Raw genomic sequence first — 17700 nt, 5'->3', positions numbered from 1 at the left:
ACAGTGAATATGAACAAAGCTCTTACATGCAGTCTGTAGTCCCTCTGGTGTTTTTGTTCATGCTCAGCTACTTCAGAAAACTCAACTTTACACCTCCATGGCTGTCGGCATAGCGCTGTTTGATGTGATTGACTGCAACACACTGCAGCACAGTAAGTGACATGGGCTTTGCTGTTGTGAAGGTGAACTGTGCCGCCCCCCCTGCGAAAATGGAGGCCGCTGCTTAGCCAATGAGAAAGGAGATTGGCGGTGCTACTGCTGGCCCGACTTTTCAGGGGAGCGCTGTGAGGTCAACCACTGTACAGACTACTGCCTAAATGGAGGCACGTGCATGGGTTCACCTCTGGGTAAGTCTACCTCGAAGCACACTCACATACTCCATCTGATCCTTGATTCATCCCTACATTCTTTGCAAGGCTGCAAGTACTGTAATATACATGTATTTCACATTTGTTTAGCTTTTTCCATCCACCAATGGTTTATTTGCATTCATAATTTACATTTATCTGTCACCTATTTGTAATATTATCCATACTATATTCAAACTTGGTTGTAATGTTGCTGAAGAACGCTTTCAGCTCAGTTCTGGGTGGATAAAAAATGCTGAGAAAATCACTGCCACAGACAGACAATTTTCAATTCAGAGTTACCTGCCCATTTTTTCCTGCACACTGACCCAGTGCATGATGGCATTCAGAAACATTTGTCTTCCTTTAAACTTTCATGCCTTCCTCACTCCAGCTCAAATTTGCCACGTTACATCTGCCAGTTGAGCAGTTTTGTCATTGATGGTCCTGTCAAATAAGCCTCAAATATCAACCTTCTTTCAAGTCAAGGTCTCCTGTCACGCTTTTATGATTCCAGGAACAACCGCTTTTACCCCCACACCTTAGTGAATGCATATGACTGTGCTGAGATGTCAGTGGTGGAATTGAATCAGGATATATGCCCCTTCTTCAGCATGCAATCCTTGATTTACAAGGCTGTACATTGTTGTCACATCATAACCATTATCCACAACATCTTCATTTCCATTCGTTAAAAAAGAACCACCAGAGCAATGTCCTGATACAGATTATGTGATTTGTATTCCCATAGAAGTGTAAGGTCAGAACCTTATTTGTATTTTGAATATATTCATTGAATGAGCTTGATAAAAAGACCTGAACCTGAGCTCCAAGTTTCTGTTTGAATAAGGCAGCGCTTCTAAGTCAACAATTGGAGAGATAAAAATGTAAGATTTTGATATGCAATGCAGCTGGTTTTGATTACATATATTTTTCCTCTGACTTTTTACTCTCTGTTGGTCTTTTTAAAGCACAGAATCATTTCACCTCCAGCCTTTGAGGAACATGTCTGCTCAGCAGGAAGCAAACTGATATTTTTGAATAATTTTTATTCTATTTTTTTTTCTTATCTCAAGTTCTTTTTATCTTTCTAAAGCAGCTCTACATGACATATAGGGAAGTCTGGATAATTACCTGTGAGGAAAATGATATCAATACAAAATGAGAATCCAATTACATGCTGTTAAATCAATGCACTAGGCCTATAATAATGTGGGCGAAGTCTTATTCTGTGTTGAATCACCAGGTGAGTCCAAAATTGTACACTGGATGTTGAATTATGTTTATGGTGAACAACATAGTAGAAATGTATTGTGAGATGAATTGCACTGTTAGGGACACCAACGTTTATTTCAGTACAGTATATAAATTTTAAATTTATAACATCAAATCTATCTCTTCAAATTCCAATTAACAACATGGATATAATGCTTTTAACACAAAAATGAGTTAAGGATATCCTGCTGGAGTGGTTGTCCTGCTCTGACTAGGTTACTTTTATCTTTTCAAAATTGCCTTTTTTCACACACAAAAAACACCTTGCTAAAATTAGCTGGCAAGCCATTTTGGAGTACGTTCACAGTACTTATCCGTGTAACTCCGTCTGGAGCCTAAGATCTGTACAAAGTTTCTCCTTCCAGCACAGTCACTGTCTGCTTCATTTCAGGACACCTGTAACTTTTTTTTAATTTCACTCTCAATCCATGAAGTTAATAAGGGGCAAGCTGAGGTCCTCACAGCCAACAATATTTAATTTCCACACTGCTGGCTGATATGATAACATATTTTTTTATATTATAGAAGAAGTTGAAGATGTCCCAAAGTGGAAACTGCTCTACTTATATATGAAATTCTGCTCACCACTTCCTGGTTCCACTCATGATTCCCAGGGTTATGTCAAGTAAGAGGGAAATAGATTAAGGGACCCATTAAGATCTACCATATTTATTTGTTATGTTACTGTAGCTTGTTTCCTTAATGAAAAACATGCATATGTTTGCTTGAGGTTCCATTTATTGCATTTAGATATAAAATTTCTATTTATTTATCCCCAGTGAGTGCATAGAGAAGGGAATTTCTACAACTTCATCTGGAGAAGGAAAGGCCTCTTATTAACTTAGCTGCCTCAATACTTTGGTTGTTTCCTATTATTCTTGTTAATTTTGACACAAAAGGAAAGACAACAGTCTCTCCCACCATATTGTGTTTAAATGGAGTCATAATATTTTCTTCATAAAATGAACACAATATATCATTATGCCAAGTTCTACAAAGTGAGAGCTAGATTAAAATGATTCACAAATGCCCCCTCTTTTTACCAAAAAGAAAACAGGAACCAAACAGACAATGGGAAGTTCAAGGGCTTTGAGCTGATTCTGGTTCTGCATGTTTAGAAACACACTGAATCCAGCATTTGTTGATTTAACAGTGCAGTAGCTGAAAGGGGAATGATCATTTCTTGGTCATTTCAAACTCAGATTATCCATGCGACAGTGGAGTATTAAATTACCCAGCAGTGTACCTGTAGTGTGACCTACTTGATGACTGTGTTGAAGGTAACTTGGTTGTCGATCACGCAAGTAATCATGTCTATTGGTAAATGACTATTGTTCCTTTGTTGCCTTGTCTGAGCATCTCTTAAACCCATCTCGACGAACCTTTCTGTCTCTAAGGAAACAGGAAATGTCGTTAAGAGGAGTGCAATGTGCATGCTTGTGCTGTTTTACTCCTAGAACTGAACATTACGTCAGGGTTATGCTCATAACAAAGACCACAACCTAACATGAGGTGAGATGAATGTTTCAGCTGCAGCCAGCCGTTGTATCAGACCAGTGTGGTTAATATGGAAACGAGCCTTAAGCTAAAGCTCTCTATTTACATAATGATCTATTTCAGTCTGTGTTCAGACTGGTGCTTATAGACATCAGCTCTGAGACATTATATATTATTAACTGTGGATCTAATAACTCTGTGTATGTGCTGTTCATATAAAGGAACCCACAGAAAATGATCCTCCTGACTCTGCAGATCCTCTTAGCTCTGCAGCTCATTTCAGACTCTTGTTAGCTTTTACTTTGTTGTTTGCTTCACACCTTCACACCTTCTGCTCTCATCAGCCTTGTTTCAATGAGAAGAAGAAAAAAAACTGTGACCCGCTTATTCAGCCAAGCACCAATAGCATGGCACACAGACTTTAGTGGCTAGCTGGTCAACTTAGTGGAGGATTTATAATGAGCCAGATGTTCCTTAAGGAGTTAATGAGGACCAAAACAGAGCCAGAGTGAAACAAGAGCAGAAAAATCCAGAAACAACCTCCAAATGAATATCAGTGTTGCCCTGTATCTGCCAGGTGGGTTGATAAGGGACTGTTTATGGAAGCCTGCTGTGCCTTCATTTGAAGGCCAACTGAATGCAGAGAAGGTGGAAAATTGGTGGAGGTGAGAGAGAGCCCCAGCTAGACACCACGCAGCCTTGGACATGACACAAGTCACAAGATTCTTTCACAAGTACACCACTAACACCTTAACTGTAAAACATGTTTTGGCCTGTGGGTATCCTTGTATTCATCAATTATTAAAAAAGAGAAAAAAATATCACAATAGCAGAAAGGAGCATTCATTAATTACATTATCACTATTCTTAAACGATGACACCATCAGAATGCAGGAATAAATGTATCTGATTCACAGTCTGGAGAGTTGTAGTTCATAGTATAGTGGGTACTCTACCTAGTGGGGGGCGGGGGGGGGGGGTGATCTAACAACAGAAAAAGCTGAAAAGAGACAAAGAGAACATATGCAGAACAGAAAAGGGAGAAGAAAAACACTGGGTAGAACCACCTCTCCCATGTTGAAACTAGGTGAGGTCATTTGGACATCTGATTAGGATGCCTCCTGTACACCTCCCTGTTAGAGATATTCCAGACGTGTCTGACGAGAAAGGAAACCATGGGCAGACTCAGAGCACACTGGAGAAATTATATGCATCTTGCGTCTTGCCTGGAACAATTTCAGATCCACAAGATGGACCTGGAGGATATAGCTGAGGAGACGGGGCACCTTAACAACTCTCCACAGGTGCCAATCTGCAGTCACCTTGACCCACACATGAATATGTGTCTAAAAATGATGGATGGAAGAGAGGATCTTTGCCTTTACTCTCACAGATGCATCGGATTATATTTTACTTCTTCTGTGGTACTACACCTGTCCTGGTGATTTTGTTGGAATATCATTTCCATGCAACACCTACCTGTGATTGACAGGTTGTGACCCCCCTCTAGGAGAAGTCTGGGGGGTCACAATGGGTGATTTCATTTTAAAGAAGAGTCAGAAATATTTCAGAAGACAGTTGAACCATGTAGCTTTTTAGCAGACCTCACTCAAATAGAGAGTGCATTTGTTGGGGGCTATTTTCAGCCGTAACCGCTTGAGAGTAAAGGCAGTATGAAAGAGAGAGAGAGAGAGAGGGAGACTTGAAATAAACTACAGAGCTCTTGTTCGCTTTAAAGGAACATGTCGCCCAGTGCAACAGTGTGGCTCATTAATGTCTTTTGAATGGTTTCTGGACAACAATGGAGCTCTGTGGCACAGAGGAATGAGCTATATCAGGACTTGGCTGCAGACAATACTTATGAGCAGGATTAATGAATGGTTGGTTTTTGTCTTTTTATCCTCTTTTTTGTATAATCTTTGTTTCCTTTTTCTTTTTTCCTGTTTGGTTTTGTCCAGGTAAGCCCACATGCCGCTGTAATGTGGGTTTCTCTGGGCCTTTCTGTGAGAGGAGGATTTGCGACAACTACTGTTTAAACGGGGGAACATGCGACATCACAGAGGGGAACCAGCCGGTGTGCCGCTGCATGGCAGAATATACTGGGGACCGTTGTCTTTACCGTGAGTCCTGCGCTCACTACTTGGCGGCAGCGCATGCAATGAATGATAATCATCCTGTATTAAGCCTTCATGTGATTGACATTAGCCTTTCAAGCCATAGCCGCAAGAGAAATCACAACAAAGGGCCCCTGATTTGAATTCAGTTATTCTGCATAAAGTCTATAGAACTAAGCATTTAAAAGTTCACACCGAATGTGGAACAAAAACAACCCCCGAAAGTATTTCCTTTCTACAAACACCACATTTGCCTTTATTTATTTACAGATAAACAAAATCAAAATACTACCATCAAACAACCTTTGGGTGTTTCTGTGCTGAAATGATAACGTATTTTCTTTTGCAATGCTTTGACATAATGGGTTGTGGGAAAACAATTTGAACTGCACATCATTAGTATTTTCCTACTCTTGCTTGCCCAAGGGGTAATATGTTTTCATCGGTGGCTAAGATGTCATTTGATGTGGATAATTAAGTCCCATTAAAGCTCTGTACAATTCCAATCAAAACAGCTTAAACTATGTTCCCAGTTTCTCATTACACACCACCGCTTCTCTCTTATCTCTCTGAATGTGGAACAGACATCTGTCATCACTACTGTGTGAACTCCAAGGCCTGCACGTTATCCAGCAGCGGCTATGTAGAGTGTGTGTGTCCTGCCAGGTTTGAGGGAAACAAGTGCGAGGTGGACAAATGCCTTCGATGCCACGGAGCTCCCTGTCTCATTAATGAGGAGACAGGAGATGTGGTGTGCAAGTGAGTGCTGGATATCTACTCACCATTCTTGTCTCTCATCCCTTTTGTTATAATACTAAGGCTTTATAGTTCTCTTCATTTATGGAAAATCTGCTGGCTGGATGAACTGATTTGATTAAATCTCAAAATTTATTGGGTCACATAGCCTAGAGCAATTTAGGTTTCTGTAATGTCAGTGAATTAGAGGGCTAGAATCTCTCTCTCCCTATATGGATTATCCGTATGTTTGACAAAATCAGCAATGAGTCATTTTGCTCCTTGTAAAAGTGTAGCTTTCTGCTTGTCACTGACATCCATTATTTCTTCACCCCCTAGTTGCACAAATGGCAGAATAGCACCGAGCTGTCAGCTGTGTGACGGATATTGCTACAATGGAGGCACCTGTCACCTGGACCCTGACACCAACCTGCCTTTCTGTCAGTAAGTCACTGCTTAATGGGTAAGGAAAGTGGGAAAAAATTGAATGCTCTCCACTATTATTCACTCTTACTGTTTACATTCACATGCTGGCTCTGTGCCCCAGAAAGCCTGGCCTTAGAGGCAGAACTGAAAATCATCATGGGATGCAACTTCCCTGCTTCAAGAGCAGCACGAGATAGATGTCTTCCTCTGGAAAGAGATTTCTGTGTTGAGGGAAGGTTTGATGTCACTGTGTGGAGGCCAAGGCACAGCAGGGGGCTGAGTACCGGTACATCATCTTATGTTGTGTGACACCTTAGTGAGGCTTAAGTTTTTTTAGGCAGATAAAAAAAGAAGAAATGATTTCGAGCCCCTTCAAAGCTTGCCTTTCTGAACATACAGTATCACACTGCTCCTCCTTGCAGTTAAGAGCTCATGTCAGACCTCTCTGACTCTCTTCAATTGTAGGTTTTTTGAAGGTTTGCGCTCTAAAAAATGAAGCTGAGGTGTGCATCAGGGGTTGAACATGCCATGAAACCCAATGGAAAGAACTTGTAGCAGACAATAGTTTGACTGGCAGACATGAGGAAATCACAGTGAAAGGGCTGCCCATATATTAATACCATCTCAGATATAATCACATGCATTGCTGTGTTAAACTCTCTCCAAGGAGCAAATTGGAAATCCATTTCAAAAGCCAACTCTGTATTTTTTTAACTGCCCATTGTCCACTGTAGTTATGTTGAAATTGGCGGAGCTCACTCACAAATTCCTGGGGATAAAATCAATTTCTATGCAAATGATCCCATCTTATTCAATGAGGTTAACAGATCCTGATAATGTGGTTTATCATTTGCTGCAAAGAACAGAGATTATGTGAGATGATTGATACGTCTGTGTCAAAAAAAATCATAACGTTTGACCTTAATATTCCGATTAAATGTATTTTTCATCAAGTCTTCCCAAAGTGTAAACTTGCAGGGCAGAGTTGTTTCGATTGCGATAATAATTCTTGCATTAAACTCCCCAAAAAACAAAAAATGTTAAAGAGATTCTCAGAATACATTAGTGGTAAAGAAAACTATGGTAAACATCTAATCCTTGTCTCTAATGGAGAATTATTTAAATGTGACCTCTTTTGCTCATTTCCAGCTCTTTATTTTTATTCTGCTATTCCACTATAGCAGTTTTGTCATGTGTCATAGTTGAAATAACGTCTTTATCTCATACTGCCTGTGCTACAGAGTACCTCAGTCAGTTGAGCCTCTGATACTAACAGAAAATATTAGCTCAAGCCTTCTTAGGATGATTCCTTAAAAGCCCATGTTCTGCCAGTCGACAAACTTCTAGATGCCAGCACTAAGCAGCTTCATCCTCTTACCCGTGAGGAGGCTCTGAAAGCGAACTGTAAAACTAAGTAACAGTATATGATTGATTATACATGGCAACTTGTCAGATCTGATGTGGAAAGTGATAGTGGCCTGCACAAACACTTGGAGGATGGCAAATACATCAATATTACACACATTACCTACATATGGTGTGAGATGGCCATGAATTTAATTGTTCAATCAGAATCGCAAAGAATGAGCTGAGCTTCGAGTCGATGAAGTCAGCTTTTCATGGAAGTACAAAGAATTGGTTGAAAACTACTTAGAATTGAAATGGCAATGTTTCATCTTGGCATACAATTGTGCCATAATAATAATAATAATAATATGAGAGAAAATCAGGAAAGAAATATAGGTTCATTTTTTAACATTCCACTTGAAAAGCAGTTCAATTGTGCTATAGTTCTCCAGGACTCATGAGTCACACACATTACCAGCTGCTCACAGCTATGAAGCAGTAAACTGTAGGTGAAAGGAAGGAGCTCTGGAAGTTATACTGGTCAACTGTAGACAAAGAGAAGCCTCAGGGCTGACTTCAGGCACACTCACACCAAGTCAAGGATATAGTTAAAAAGCATTTATTAATTATGGGAAGTCTAAGTTAAAAAATATATATAACAAAAAGGAAAACAGACTAGTCTCAACCAACACTGTGTCTTACACAGAGTGTGACTGGAAAGAGGAAACTCCTGTTTCCAGTCCTGGCCTGAGGCTTCCTTTCACAAGACAATCACAGTGACTTTACAAATGCACTTGTGTGCGGTCTAGCAAGAGTATGTCTCTGTTGTAGAGAAAAATACATTCTTGATGTGACACAATTTTAACATGACTTTTCACTCTTTTTCTATTTCTGCATTATATTCTTTCCTGAGAAACATATTAGAGGTTGTGTTTGTGTTACAGGCAAACTGTATCCAGTGAATGTGGATTATTGCTCCATAGTTGACATCCAGCAGTGAGTTTTGGGTTGGACATTTCAGTCCACCACTTTAAAACATTGTAAGTTTTTTTTCCCCAGAGTTGATTCTATTCAGTAAGTCAGTAGAAAGTTCAGATCAAGCCACAAAGAGCTGAAGTCTCTGGCCAAGCTTCTGTTCCTCAAGCTTCTGGGTCTCAGTGTGTTCATTCCATGTTTCTTTCATCAGTTTGCCTGAAAAAAAAAAAGAAAACAGTAAAATGTGGTTCTAGACATTGAGTTTGTTCCATATTCTGGGGGGAAATCAGGTACACACTGCACTGTTTATACAAACTGAAATCGTGAACATGTGTCCTGACCACAGTTAAGGCTGCAGCTGTCCTGACACTTTATTAAAGCAGTGGCAGAAGTTTTTTATGTAGAAAAAAAATCATAGTTTTTCCAAAGACAGATTTCTACATAGATTTTTAGATGTAACCTCTCATGTATTTGTAGACTAATCCTGACCCCTCCACTCCTCACTCACAGACCAGCCTCTTACATAAAAGATGTGATGTTTAGAGCCATTTCTTTGTTTAAAAAAAATTCTATGAAAGGCCACCAAAGAATGAAATATTGAATACGTTCAGATGTAACTTCTGCTTTCTGTGTGACCAAGGTATTTATTTTTTTCAAATGCCCCCTGTTCTGTTTATGGATCACTTTATGACTGTTGACTGTAGTATGAATGTGTTTTTCTGTTTGTGGTAGGATATGATGTTCACAAAATAATATGTTCTGCAATGTACATACTGTATATGACTGTATTTTTAAAGCATCTTTTTACATTTTGATATTTTGGACATTTTTTGCCATCCGCAGCTATGTGAATTGAAATGAAAATAACATTTTCTTTTTGTGTTGGTTTCTTTTTTGTTTTGTCAGATATTGGAAATTAACAAATCTTTATTAGTCTTCTTCTGCATAATAATCATACTCCTCATTTCTGAGGAACATACACATCTCAGTGGTGAGAGAACTGTAACAGACTCTTCCCTTGCAGATTTGCCCTCACTTGGTGAGCAATGAAGTTGATTTGTCTTCATATTATTTTTTTTGCTGATTTGCTTGATGCAGACACAACACTGACTTACTCCATCTTATAAGTGAAGCTGCTGAAGTTCCCATTCACCAAGCAGCCGACAGTTCAACAGTATACATTCTCTGGGCCCTTTTATCACTCCCAACACAATGTTTTGCAGCTGCACGTCAGGGTTCAAGAACCAACGTTGTGATGAGCTGGCCAACCCCTGCGATTACTTCTGTCAGAATGAGGGGATGTGCACATTAACAGCTCTTAACAAACCACGCTGCAAGTAGGTCCCTCTCACCTCTCCAGCTGTATTCAGAGCCCACTCACACCCTTTTGTCCACACCCCCACCGCCACCTCCAGCTCCATCTGGCTTCATTTCAGCCTTAGTCCACTACATGGACTCGTTGTCACAGTTCTGCCTTGTAGCGACTTATCATGTAATAAGTGATGGATGAAGTAACATGTCTAAAAGTAATTCAAAATAGGCTGATGATAGTCAACTGAAAAGTCATTTAATGAAATTGAATTTCTTTGGAATTATTACTTAACTAGATTATGATCACGTTTAACTCTTTTTGGATTGGTCCACATTTTTATTTACAGTAAGTTGTTTTTGGTTGACACAGTCAGTCAAATGGCCTAGTAAATTATTACTATATGACTATAAGACCTTCGTGCTGCTTGCTACTCACCTCACAGCTGTACTGTATTAAGACAAGAGCAAATGTTTTCTCACACATTCATTTGATCTCTTACAATAATAAAGACTTCGACTAAAAATGACTTATTATCTTAAGATAACTTAATTAACTGGTAGTGAGTTTCGAAATTTTATGAGGATTATTATTACATTACATTTGAATTATTGTGAATTGTATCCTTTTATTGAAAAGTCTCTTCTACAAGAAATAAAGTACTTCCTAGCTTATTTCAATTAGTCACTGAATAATGCAGAAACCCTATGTGCTTTAAAGGAATAGTTTGACATTTTGAGAAATTTACGTATTTACCATTTGCAAAGAGTTACATGATTCATACCATTGGTGTCGTGGAAGCAGAGATAACATGGCTCCATCCTTTGGCAACAAAATCCAAACTTCCTGCAAGCTTCACTAGTTGCCTGGCAACTTCAGGATGACTACAACAAACAGAGGCTGAGAGGAGGATAGTACTAGTCCACCTCGTTAAACCCCAACATGTCATTTGTATACTTTGGTTTTTGTGTGTATTAAGCAAATCAGAGCAAACATGTTAGATAGTGAGCTTTAAAGCTGTTTGTAGGCTGATTTGGTTACTTTTGGACCAAGCCAGATTATCTTTTTCCAGTCTCTGTGCCAACAGAAGCTAACCTGCTGCAGGCAGGAAGTTTATTATACAAGTGTGGCACTCAAAATGTCAAACTATTCCTGTAATAGGAATATATAGGTAGTAGAAGCAGTTAAAGGCCCTAGATTACAATTTTACTTCAAAAGAAACTAACATCCTCTCCTTAGAGCCTCATACAGTACTTTGGTCTTTTTGTTAGATTCTGAGCAGGTGTTAGTCCATATGGCACATATTACATTTAAGTTGCTGCATGGCTCTGTACCTTTGCTGCCCCTCACTGCCACCCATTCACCCATCTCATGCAGTCCTCACACAGCACACATAAACCAGGGTGGGAAACTGACACGGGACACTGTCTTTGTGATGTGGGCATTAGTCTGTGCATTTGCAACCTGTGCATGGTGGTGAGTTGAATATGTTTGTTACTGACCAGTCATCACGTTCAAGTACCATATGCTGTACCTTCATAGGCCAAATACTTCTTTACTAATTGATGTTTACCTTTAATGCCTCCAACACTGAGTATGAGAATTTATTCATTTCATAGGGAATCACTCTTTTCACGGTTTACGCTTTCGGAAGCAGATCAAACTCCCCATTGCCCCCAATTTCCGATTAAAATTCATGTTGCTGTGACATTTCGTTCGACGAAGCAGTGATTCATTTCCTATGTGTATGGGGCTGCATTCTTATTTTTGATAGCCTGATGTTCTGATTGTTAGAGTGCATGTAATTTAGAGTAATTTTATTCTGTCATCATCCAGGCACACCCACCAGATCACTCATGCTTTACAGACCCATCTGCGTCAGTCATGTGAAATTAGATATCACCTCCTCTAACAAGGGTCATACATCACGCCCATCGGAATCCATTGGAGCACAAATGAGATGACGACTTGCTGCCCTGCTGTCATCCTTTGATTTTATTTTCCACAGTGAATAAATTTATGCGCATTGTGTACGGACACAACATGTATATACATAGTGCTCTCTCTGCAGGTGGTGTTTTGTTTGTGTTGAATCAAAGCACTTCATAGCAAGTCTGAATCATAATGTGTTGTATATGTAAGCCACAGTCACATCATACTGTAGTTCATTTTGCAAAGGTGTTTTCTCAGCAGTCTTTCTGCTATGAAAAGTATGCTAATGATGAATTATTTATACTCTCTTTTGACCTCCTTTAGATGTTCAGCCAATTGGGCAGGAACACAGTGTGAGCGACCCGCCCCCAAGAGCAGCAGATCAGACAATACCAGCGGAGGTGAGAATTGGGAATTTCGAGAAGCCTCATTACACAGCCTCAAAGTTTGTAAAGTTGAATAAAAGTGTTTTTCCTTTATACATTCCAGGTGAATGATTACTTGACCATGTGAAATTATCACATTTTTAATCATCCATAAATTTTCACCTACAAGTTTATACTGGAAACCCATGTAGCCTACCACAATCAGACTTGGTTCTGATTGGCAGCCCAGCTAAAGAATTACTGTACTCCATCCAAACCAGCCAGTTTGCATTATTTGAAGAGAAAATCCTTCACAGGTTTATCTCGTTTGAATTGGGGGAGCTGCTGTTTCCAGCCCAAGATTTAGCGATATGCTCTGCCTTCAAGCTTAATTCTTAAGTCAAGTGAAATGAAAATAACTAACATTCTGGACCAGAGCTCTAGACAGCTTATATTATTAAAAAAAATAAAATAAAGTTAACCAATTTTTTCACGGCTGGTCATATTAATACATGTCATAATAGATGTTAAGCATAAATACAGAATTTTTCAGCTAAGCTCAGTAAAGTATTTTCTTAGGTGGCAGGTGAACTCATATCTCAGCCTCTTTCAGTTACTGCTCATCACTCCACACCATCTCTCCTTTGTGTGTCCCATAGGGAGCATAGCTATCATTGTGCCTCTTGTCCTGCTGGTAATCTTGATTGTAACAGTGGTCGGAGGTGTTTACATCTGCAGACGAAGGCAAAGGTAAGTAAATAAATAAAATATGAATAAAAGAAGAGGCTTCTAAGCAGCAACAGATGATAAGAGATCAAACACCACACGGCTCTGAAGATGAATAGATATCTTTGATTTATAAATGAAAAGTCTGTTTGCTTGTTTCACTATGTTCTACAGACGAGCTGACCTCTGGGTCTCCAGTTATAAATCAGCCTTTACGTCTGCCCAGCAAACCTGTGTACTCAGTGTGCACTGAGTGGTGTAATGTGATTTGTTGTGTGGATCAGGGAGGTGCTGTACCAGGTGTTGACCTGAGCGTTGTGTGTCATGTTAATGACGGCTGCCTCCACACACCTCAGGGGGAAACGCGTGCAGAGGCAGCCCATGACAAACGGCGGGATAAACGTGGAGATTGGGAACCCGTCCTACAACATGTATGAAGTGGACCATGACAACCATGCAGATGCAGGCAGCCTGTTGAGACCCAACTTCACACTGGACCCTCACAAGGTTGGCTTGTTGAACTACATATTGATCTAAGCAGAATATCTGCAGAGAGACTAAACTTTTTCAGGCAAATAGTTTTGCCTGAGTTCTGTGGTTATGCAGAGCAACATTAAGACAAAGTACTGCTGACAAAATAAAAATAGTTTCTCCTTTTCAAAAAGAAGGTTTCTTGTTTTAACAAGATCCTTTTCACATTATGACAATATATCCTCACAATGTTTTTCATCATGTCTAAAACCCAATTTGCACAGTTCTAATGTGAAATTGTTTTTGTTATAACAGCATATAATTTTAGTCTTGTTATATCACAAAATGTTCCGAATACTGAGCTGTTGCCCATTCGTTTACAACCACTCTTCCTAACTGTGAAATCAAATCCAGACACAGTAATTATACTCAGCCATTCAAAGTTTCAATAGCCTACATTAAAAGAAACAACCTTCTACATGGCACAAGTCAATGCCAAATGACAAATCAGTCTGGCTGAATCTTTTTCATATATAAACTATTTTGTTAAACTATGAGATACACTTTAATCTTCTCTTAGAGGAAATTACAAAATCTGTCAATATGCTTAGTCCATTCATTTTGTCCAGATACATGAATTGGATTTAGCCAGTTATGCTTTAGAGGTGGTGTATATTCATTTTGAGCCATCCATTTTCAGTCGGCATTTGAGCTGATATTTGCATTCATGTCTTTTAACACATTCCTAATAAATACTGCAGTGATGCAAAGGGAATAAGAAGAACTGATTTAAGGGGCCTTGACTGGTGTTATACCTCATCACACCTGCTAATTATGAAAGTTGTTGCAGGGTCAGCAGTCGATCACACCTAACTGAGCCTGCACATTTCCTGTGCTTAAGTTAATTAAATCTGTATCTTTCAATGTGAATGCATGAGTCTATACAACAAACTTTAAAAAAGATTATTCATCTACTTTTCGCTGCAGTTGTGTTTATCTTTTTTGGAAGGAGCAAGAACACCAGCCAACGATCCCAAACAATCTACGAGCTTTGTGCTGTTGTGTTTTTGTCTCTGTTCCAGTGACTGTTATAATGTGATATCTAGCATCGGGAGCCATGAAGCTGAATTCCATCAGGCTTTGAAAAGATTTTGTAAAAGCTGGCTAATGTACAGGTGCCATGAACCAACGGGACTGTCCATATGGCTGGTGAATTATTCTGTTCATGGCCCTCAGCCCCACTCTAACACTCGGCATAGCAAATGAATCATAACACCTTCACTGATGTTGTTCTCTAGCTCACCTGCTAGAGCTTCAAGCCTAATGCTAGTGCTTCTTGCTCTGCCAACTCTGTCATCTGCTATTGTCAGTCCAATCTGGCTCTATTTTCAACGGAGACATGCTGGCTTGAATCTCAACTAGCTTCTATATTCTACTACACTCTCTCTGTCCCCCTATGGTGACATACCTTTTTATATGATGACCCTTATGAAGTTTTCACAAATAACCGTGACTGCTGTGTGAACTTAACACACCTAACACCAGTGGTGCTTGTTGTGTTACAGGGCTGGTGTGTAAAATCCAGCGACCCTCGCACCTTGGGCATGAATAACGTGCCCAAGGAAGTAATCCCTGGACAGGTGATTTTTTTTTTTGGTCTTTTTTTTTTTATTAAGCAAACTTCACTTCATGCTTGAGTAAAAAAAATCATCCTTATATAAATTGTACATGAGCAGTGTGCACTGTGCAGTTACCTGACAAACACTGAAAACAAATGAACATGATTTCATGTACCAAATTATATTGAAACTGGTGTAAATTAAATTTAAGTGAGCGAAGGTAACGTACACAGTCAGCCAAAGCTGTTCCCTTAACCATTCTGTGAAATCATTTCTGATACCCTCCTACAGTCTTGTCAGATTTTAAATTATCTTTGATATAAAATTGAACCTGCATGGCTTTGTGTTGAACTTTGCTACTTCTTGCATGTTGCCATCTGTTAATTGTCGCTTGCTAAGTGTGCGTCTCGCTTCTCTATCCATCTCATCACAGAACTTACAGTAAATGTTTTTACATCTCACTCAAAACTTGATAATTGCAGTGGAATTCACTGATTATTTTTTGGTGTTAACAATGGATTAAATTCCTTTGAAATGTGAAAGATTTTAAGGACTCACTTGGATTTACAAACCCAAAAAGAATACCTGCTCTGGTTTTCTGCAAAGTGGCCTACATATCTGCTGTATAAGTTGGTTTCCTCAAAAAGAGCTCTAATAAACCTACTGTACTCTGCCCTCCCATCAGTAACAGGTGAAACATAGTGGAGCATCGAGGACATAGATACATAGCTGGTTCTTATATCCAGATACAGCTAAGAGCAATGCAATATGATGAATAAGATATTATTCATTCGCTGTTTGTTCCATCATCTTTGGAAGTTGATGATCTGTCACTTCATGTTCTCATCTTGTTCTGCTGCCACCAAGTGTCACAAACAAAGAAAAAAATCTATAAATGCAATTTTAAGGCTTGTATTATTGTAATCCATACAAATACATATTTACCCTGTTTTCCTGCCATCATCTTCTTCCCTTTTTACACAGCCCATGAACTACTCCAACCCTGTGTATGCAAAGATTTATATCGATGGGCAGAACTGCAGGAAGCCAGTCATCAGTATCGACGAGAGGAGAGAGCTACTCCCAAAGAAACTAGAGGGGACAATTCATGAAACCGCCGCATAGCCTAACTTTAAACTTTGTACTTCTTTTTTTACCACAGTGTAAAATGTATAATATGAAGGAGGAAACAAGATTTTTTCTATTTCCTATGAGGCTCTTAGGTTTTACTGGTTTAGCATCAGCATAATGTCCTTGTTGGTGTGCTGAAGAGTTTTATTTTCCATTTACTGTTTGCTTTCTAATGTTTGTCAAACATAAGTTATACAGCGCTATACTGTATACTGTATGACACTGAAGTAAAGCTGCTGATTTGCAAAAACTTTATTAACACCATAAGCCACACTCGTGCACAGTTTAAACCTTAAAATGCAGTGCTGAAATTTGTACCCATATCTGTTTCTAGTTTAAGTGGAATATGGATTCTGTCATTTTGTGAAGGTAATGAGGGCAGGTTTTGCATTTTTTTGGACTCTGGAGTCTATTTTTTTTTTCTTTGCATACTGTTGCATACGGACCACAGAGCTTCACAACTGAGCAGTGAAGCTTGATACCTTTGAGGTTTTGTCTCGTCTGTCTCTCTGTACCTAACGGATCTACCGACTGGATTTCCAGTGAAGGCCATATATCAAGATGATCTCTTCTCCAACAGTATGTAATTCCATTGGTCTTCTGTCTTTTCCATTTCCACAGGTTTCAAGCTCCATTCGCCCTTTTTCCACAGTAATATACCATATGAGCTTATCTTTTGGTGAAAGAGATTGAAGCCCACCTTGAATGTTCTCCAATCAGATTCCCAGGTCCTGTACTGTACACTGAAAAGACAGATACCGAATACCATATTTTTCTAGGTCATATGTCAACAGATGGATTAAGATGTAGGCAAGGAAGAGATTTACCACAGCTACAGAAAGGATATTAAGAGTTATTATAAAACACATCTGTTACTTCAGAGAAGGAAGATGATAAATATAAGAAATTTTATAATTTTGTATTTGATTTGTATGTTGTTTGGCTGCTTGTATTTTGAAGAAATGTACTAAATGTAAGTAATTTTTATATAAAAATGTAAATCGATATTGAATAAAGGGGGCTTATTTCCACTCAGTGTCTTTTTCTCAGGTCACAACAGAGCCACAAAATGCATTTCAAGAGCCCTTGTAATGTAGCTCACCTCTAAGAATGTGTATTAGTAATGCATTATATACATTGTACAGTACTTACATTGGCGCCTTTCTATCACCTAAGGACACCTTACAATGAATAAAGTAAAGTGCCCAAAAAAAAAAACCAACAACAACAATAAGATCTTTCAGCCTATTCAGGCAGTGATCAGACTGACTGACTTGTTCCACATGATCACTGACCTGACAAGTCAATCAGCAGTGTGAGGTCTGTCCCCTGCTGTGTACAGGAAGGAGGCTGATAGGAGATTATTGGTCTCCCAGTGTGTGTAGTAAGGCCAGCACAATTTGTTACCTGGTGGTGGGGACACAGCGTCAG

The 17700-nt window shown here is 39.2% G+C and overlaps 1 protein-coding gene across 2 annotated transcripts in view; it reads left to right on the top strand.

Moving 5' to 3' along the window:
* The window catches only part of lrp1bb (low density lipoprotein receptor-related protein 1Bb), a 288370-nt gene extending 271071 nt beyond the window's left edge, over nt 1–17299 (top strand). Inside the window, exons 83-92 of one of the 2 annotated variants that reach the window (XM_085766198.1) lie at nt 183–347; nt 5078–5239; nt 5818–5992; nt 6308–6412; nt 9940–10053; nt 12282–12358; nt 12982–13072; nt 13405–13555; nt 15085–15159; nt 16123–17299. In XM_085766198.1, coding sequence (XP_085622324.1) covers nt 183–347; nt 5078–5239; nt 5818–5992; nt 6308–6412; nt 9940–10053; nt 12282–12358; nt 12982–13072; nt 13405–13555; nt 15085–15159; nt 16123–16263 — 1256 coding nt within the window. In that variant the 3' untranslated portion in view covers nt 16264–17299. The remainder of the gene's footprint in view (nt 1–182; nt 348–5077; nt 5240–5817; nt 5993–6307; nt 6413–9939; nt 10054–12281; nt 12359–12981; nt 13073–13404; nt 13556–15084; nt 15160–16122) is intronic. The other variant, XM_085766197.1, reaches the window with a different exon arrangement.
* The last annotated feature ends 401 nt before the right edge of the window (nt 17300–17700 follow it).

Source organism: Trachurus japonicus, chromosome 21 (assembly GCF_045865225.1).
Source record: "Trachurus japonicus isolate A0001 chromosome 21, Traja_1.0".
NCBI lineage: Eukaryota > Metazoa > Chordata > Actinopteri > Carangiformes > Carangidae > Trachurus > Trachurus japonicus.
The sequence above is the reverse complement of the archived record's forward strand: the minus strand, read 5'-3'. Positions and strand labels throughout refer to the sequence as shown.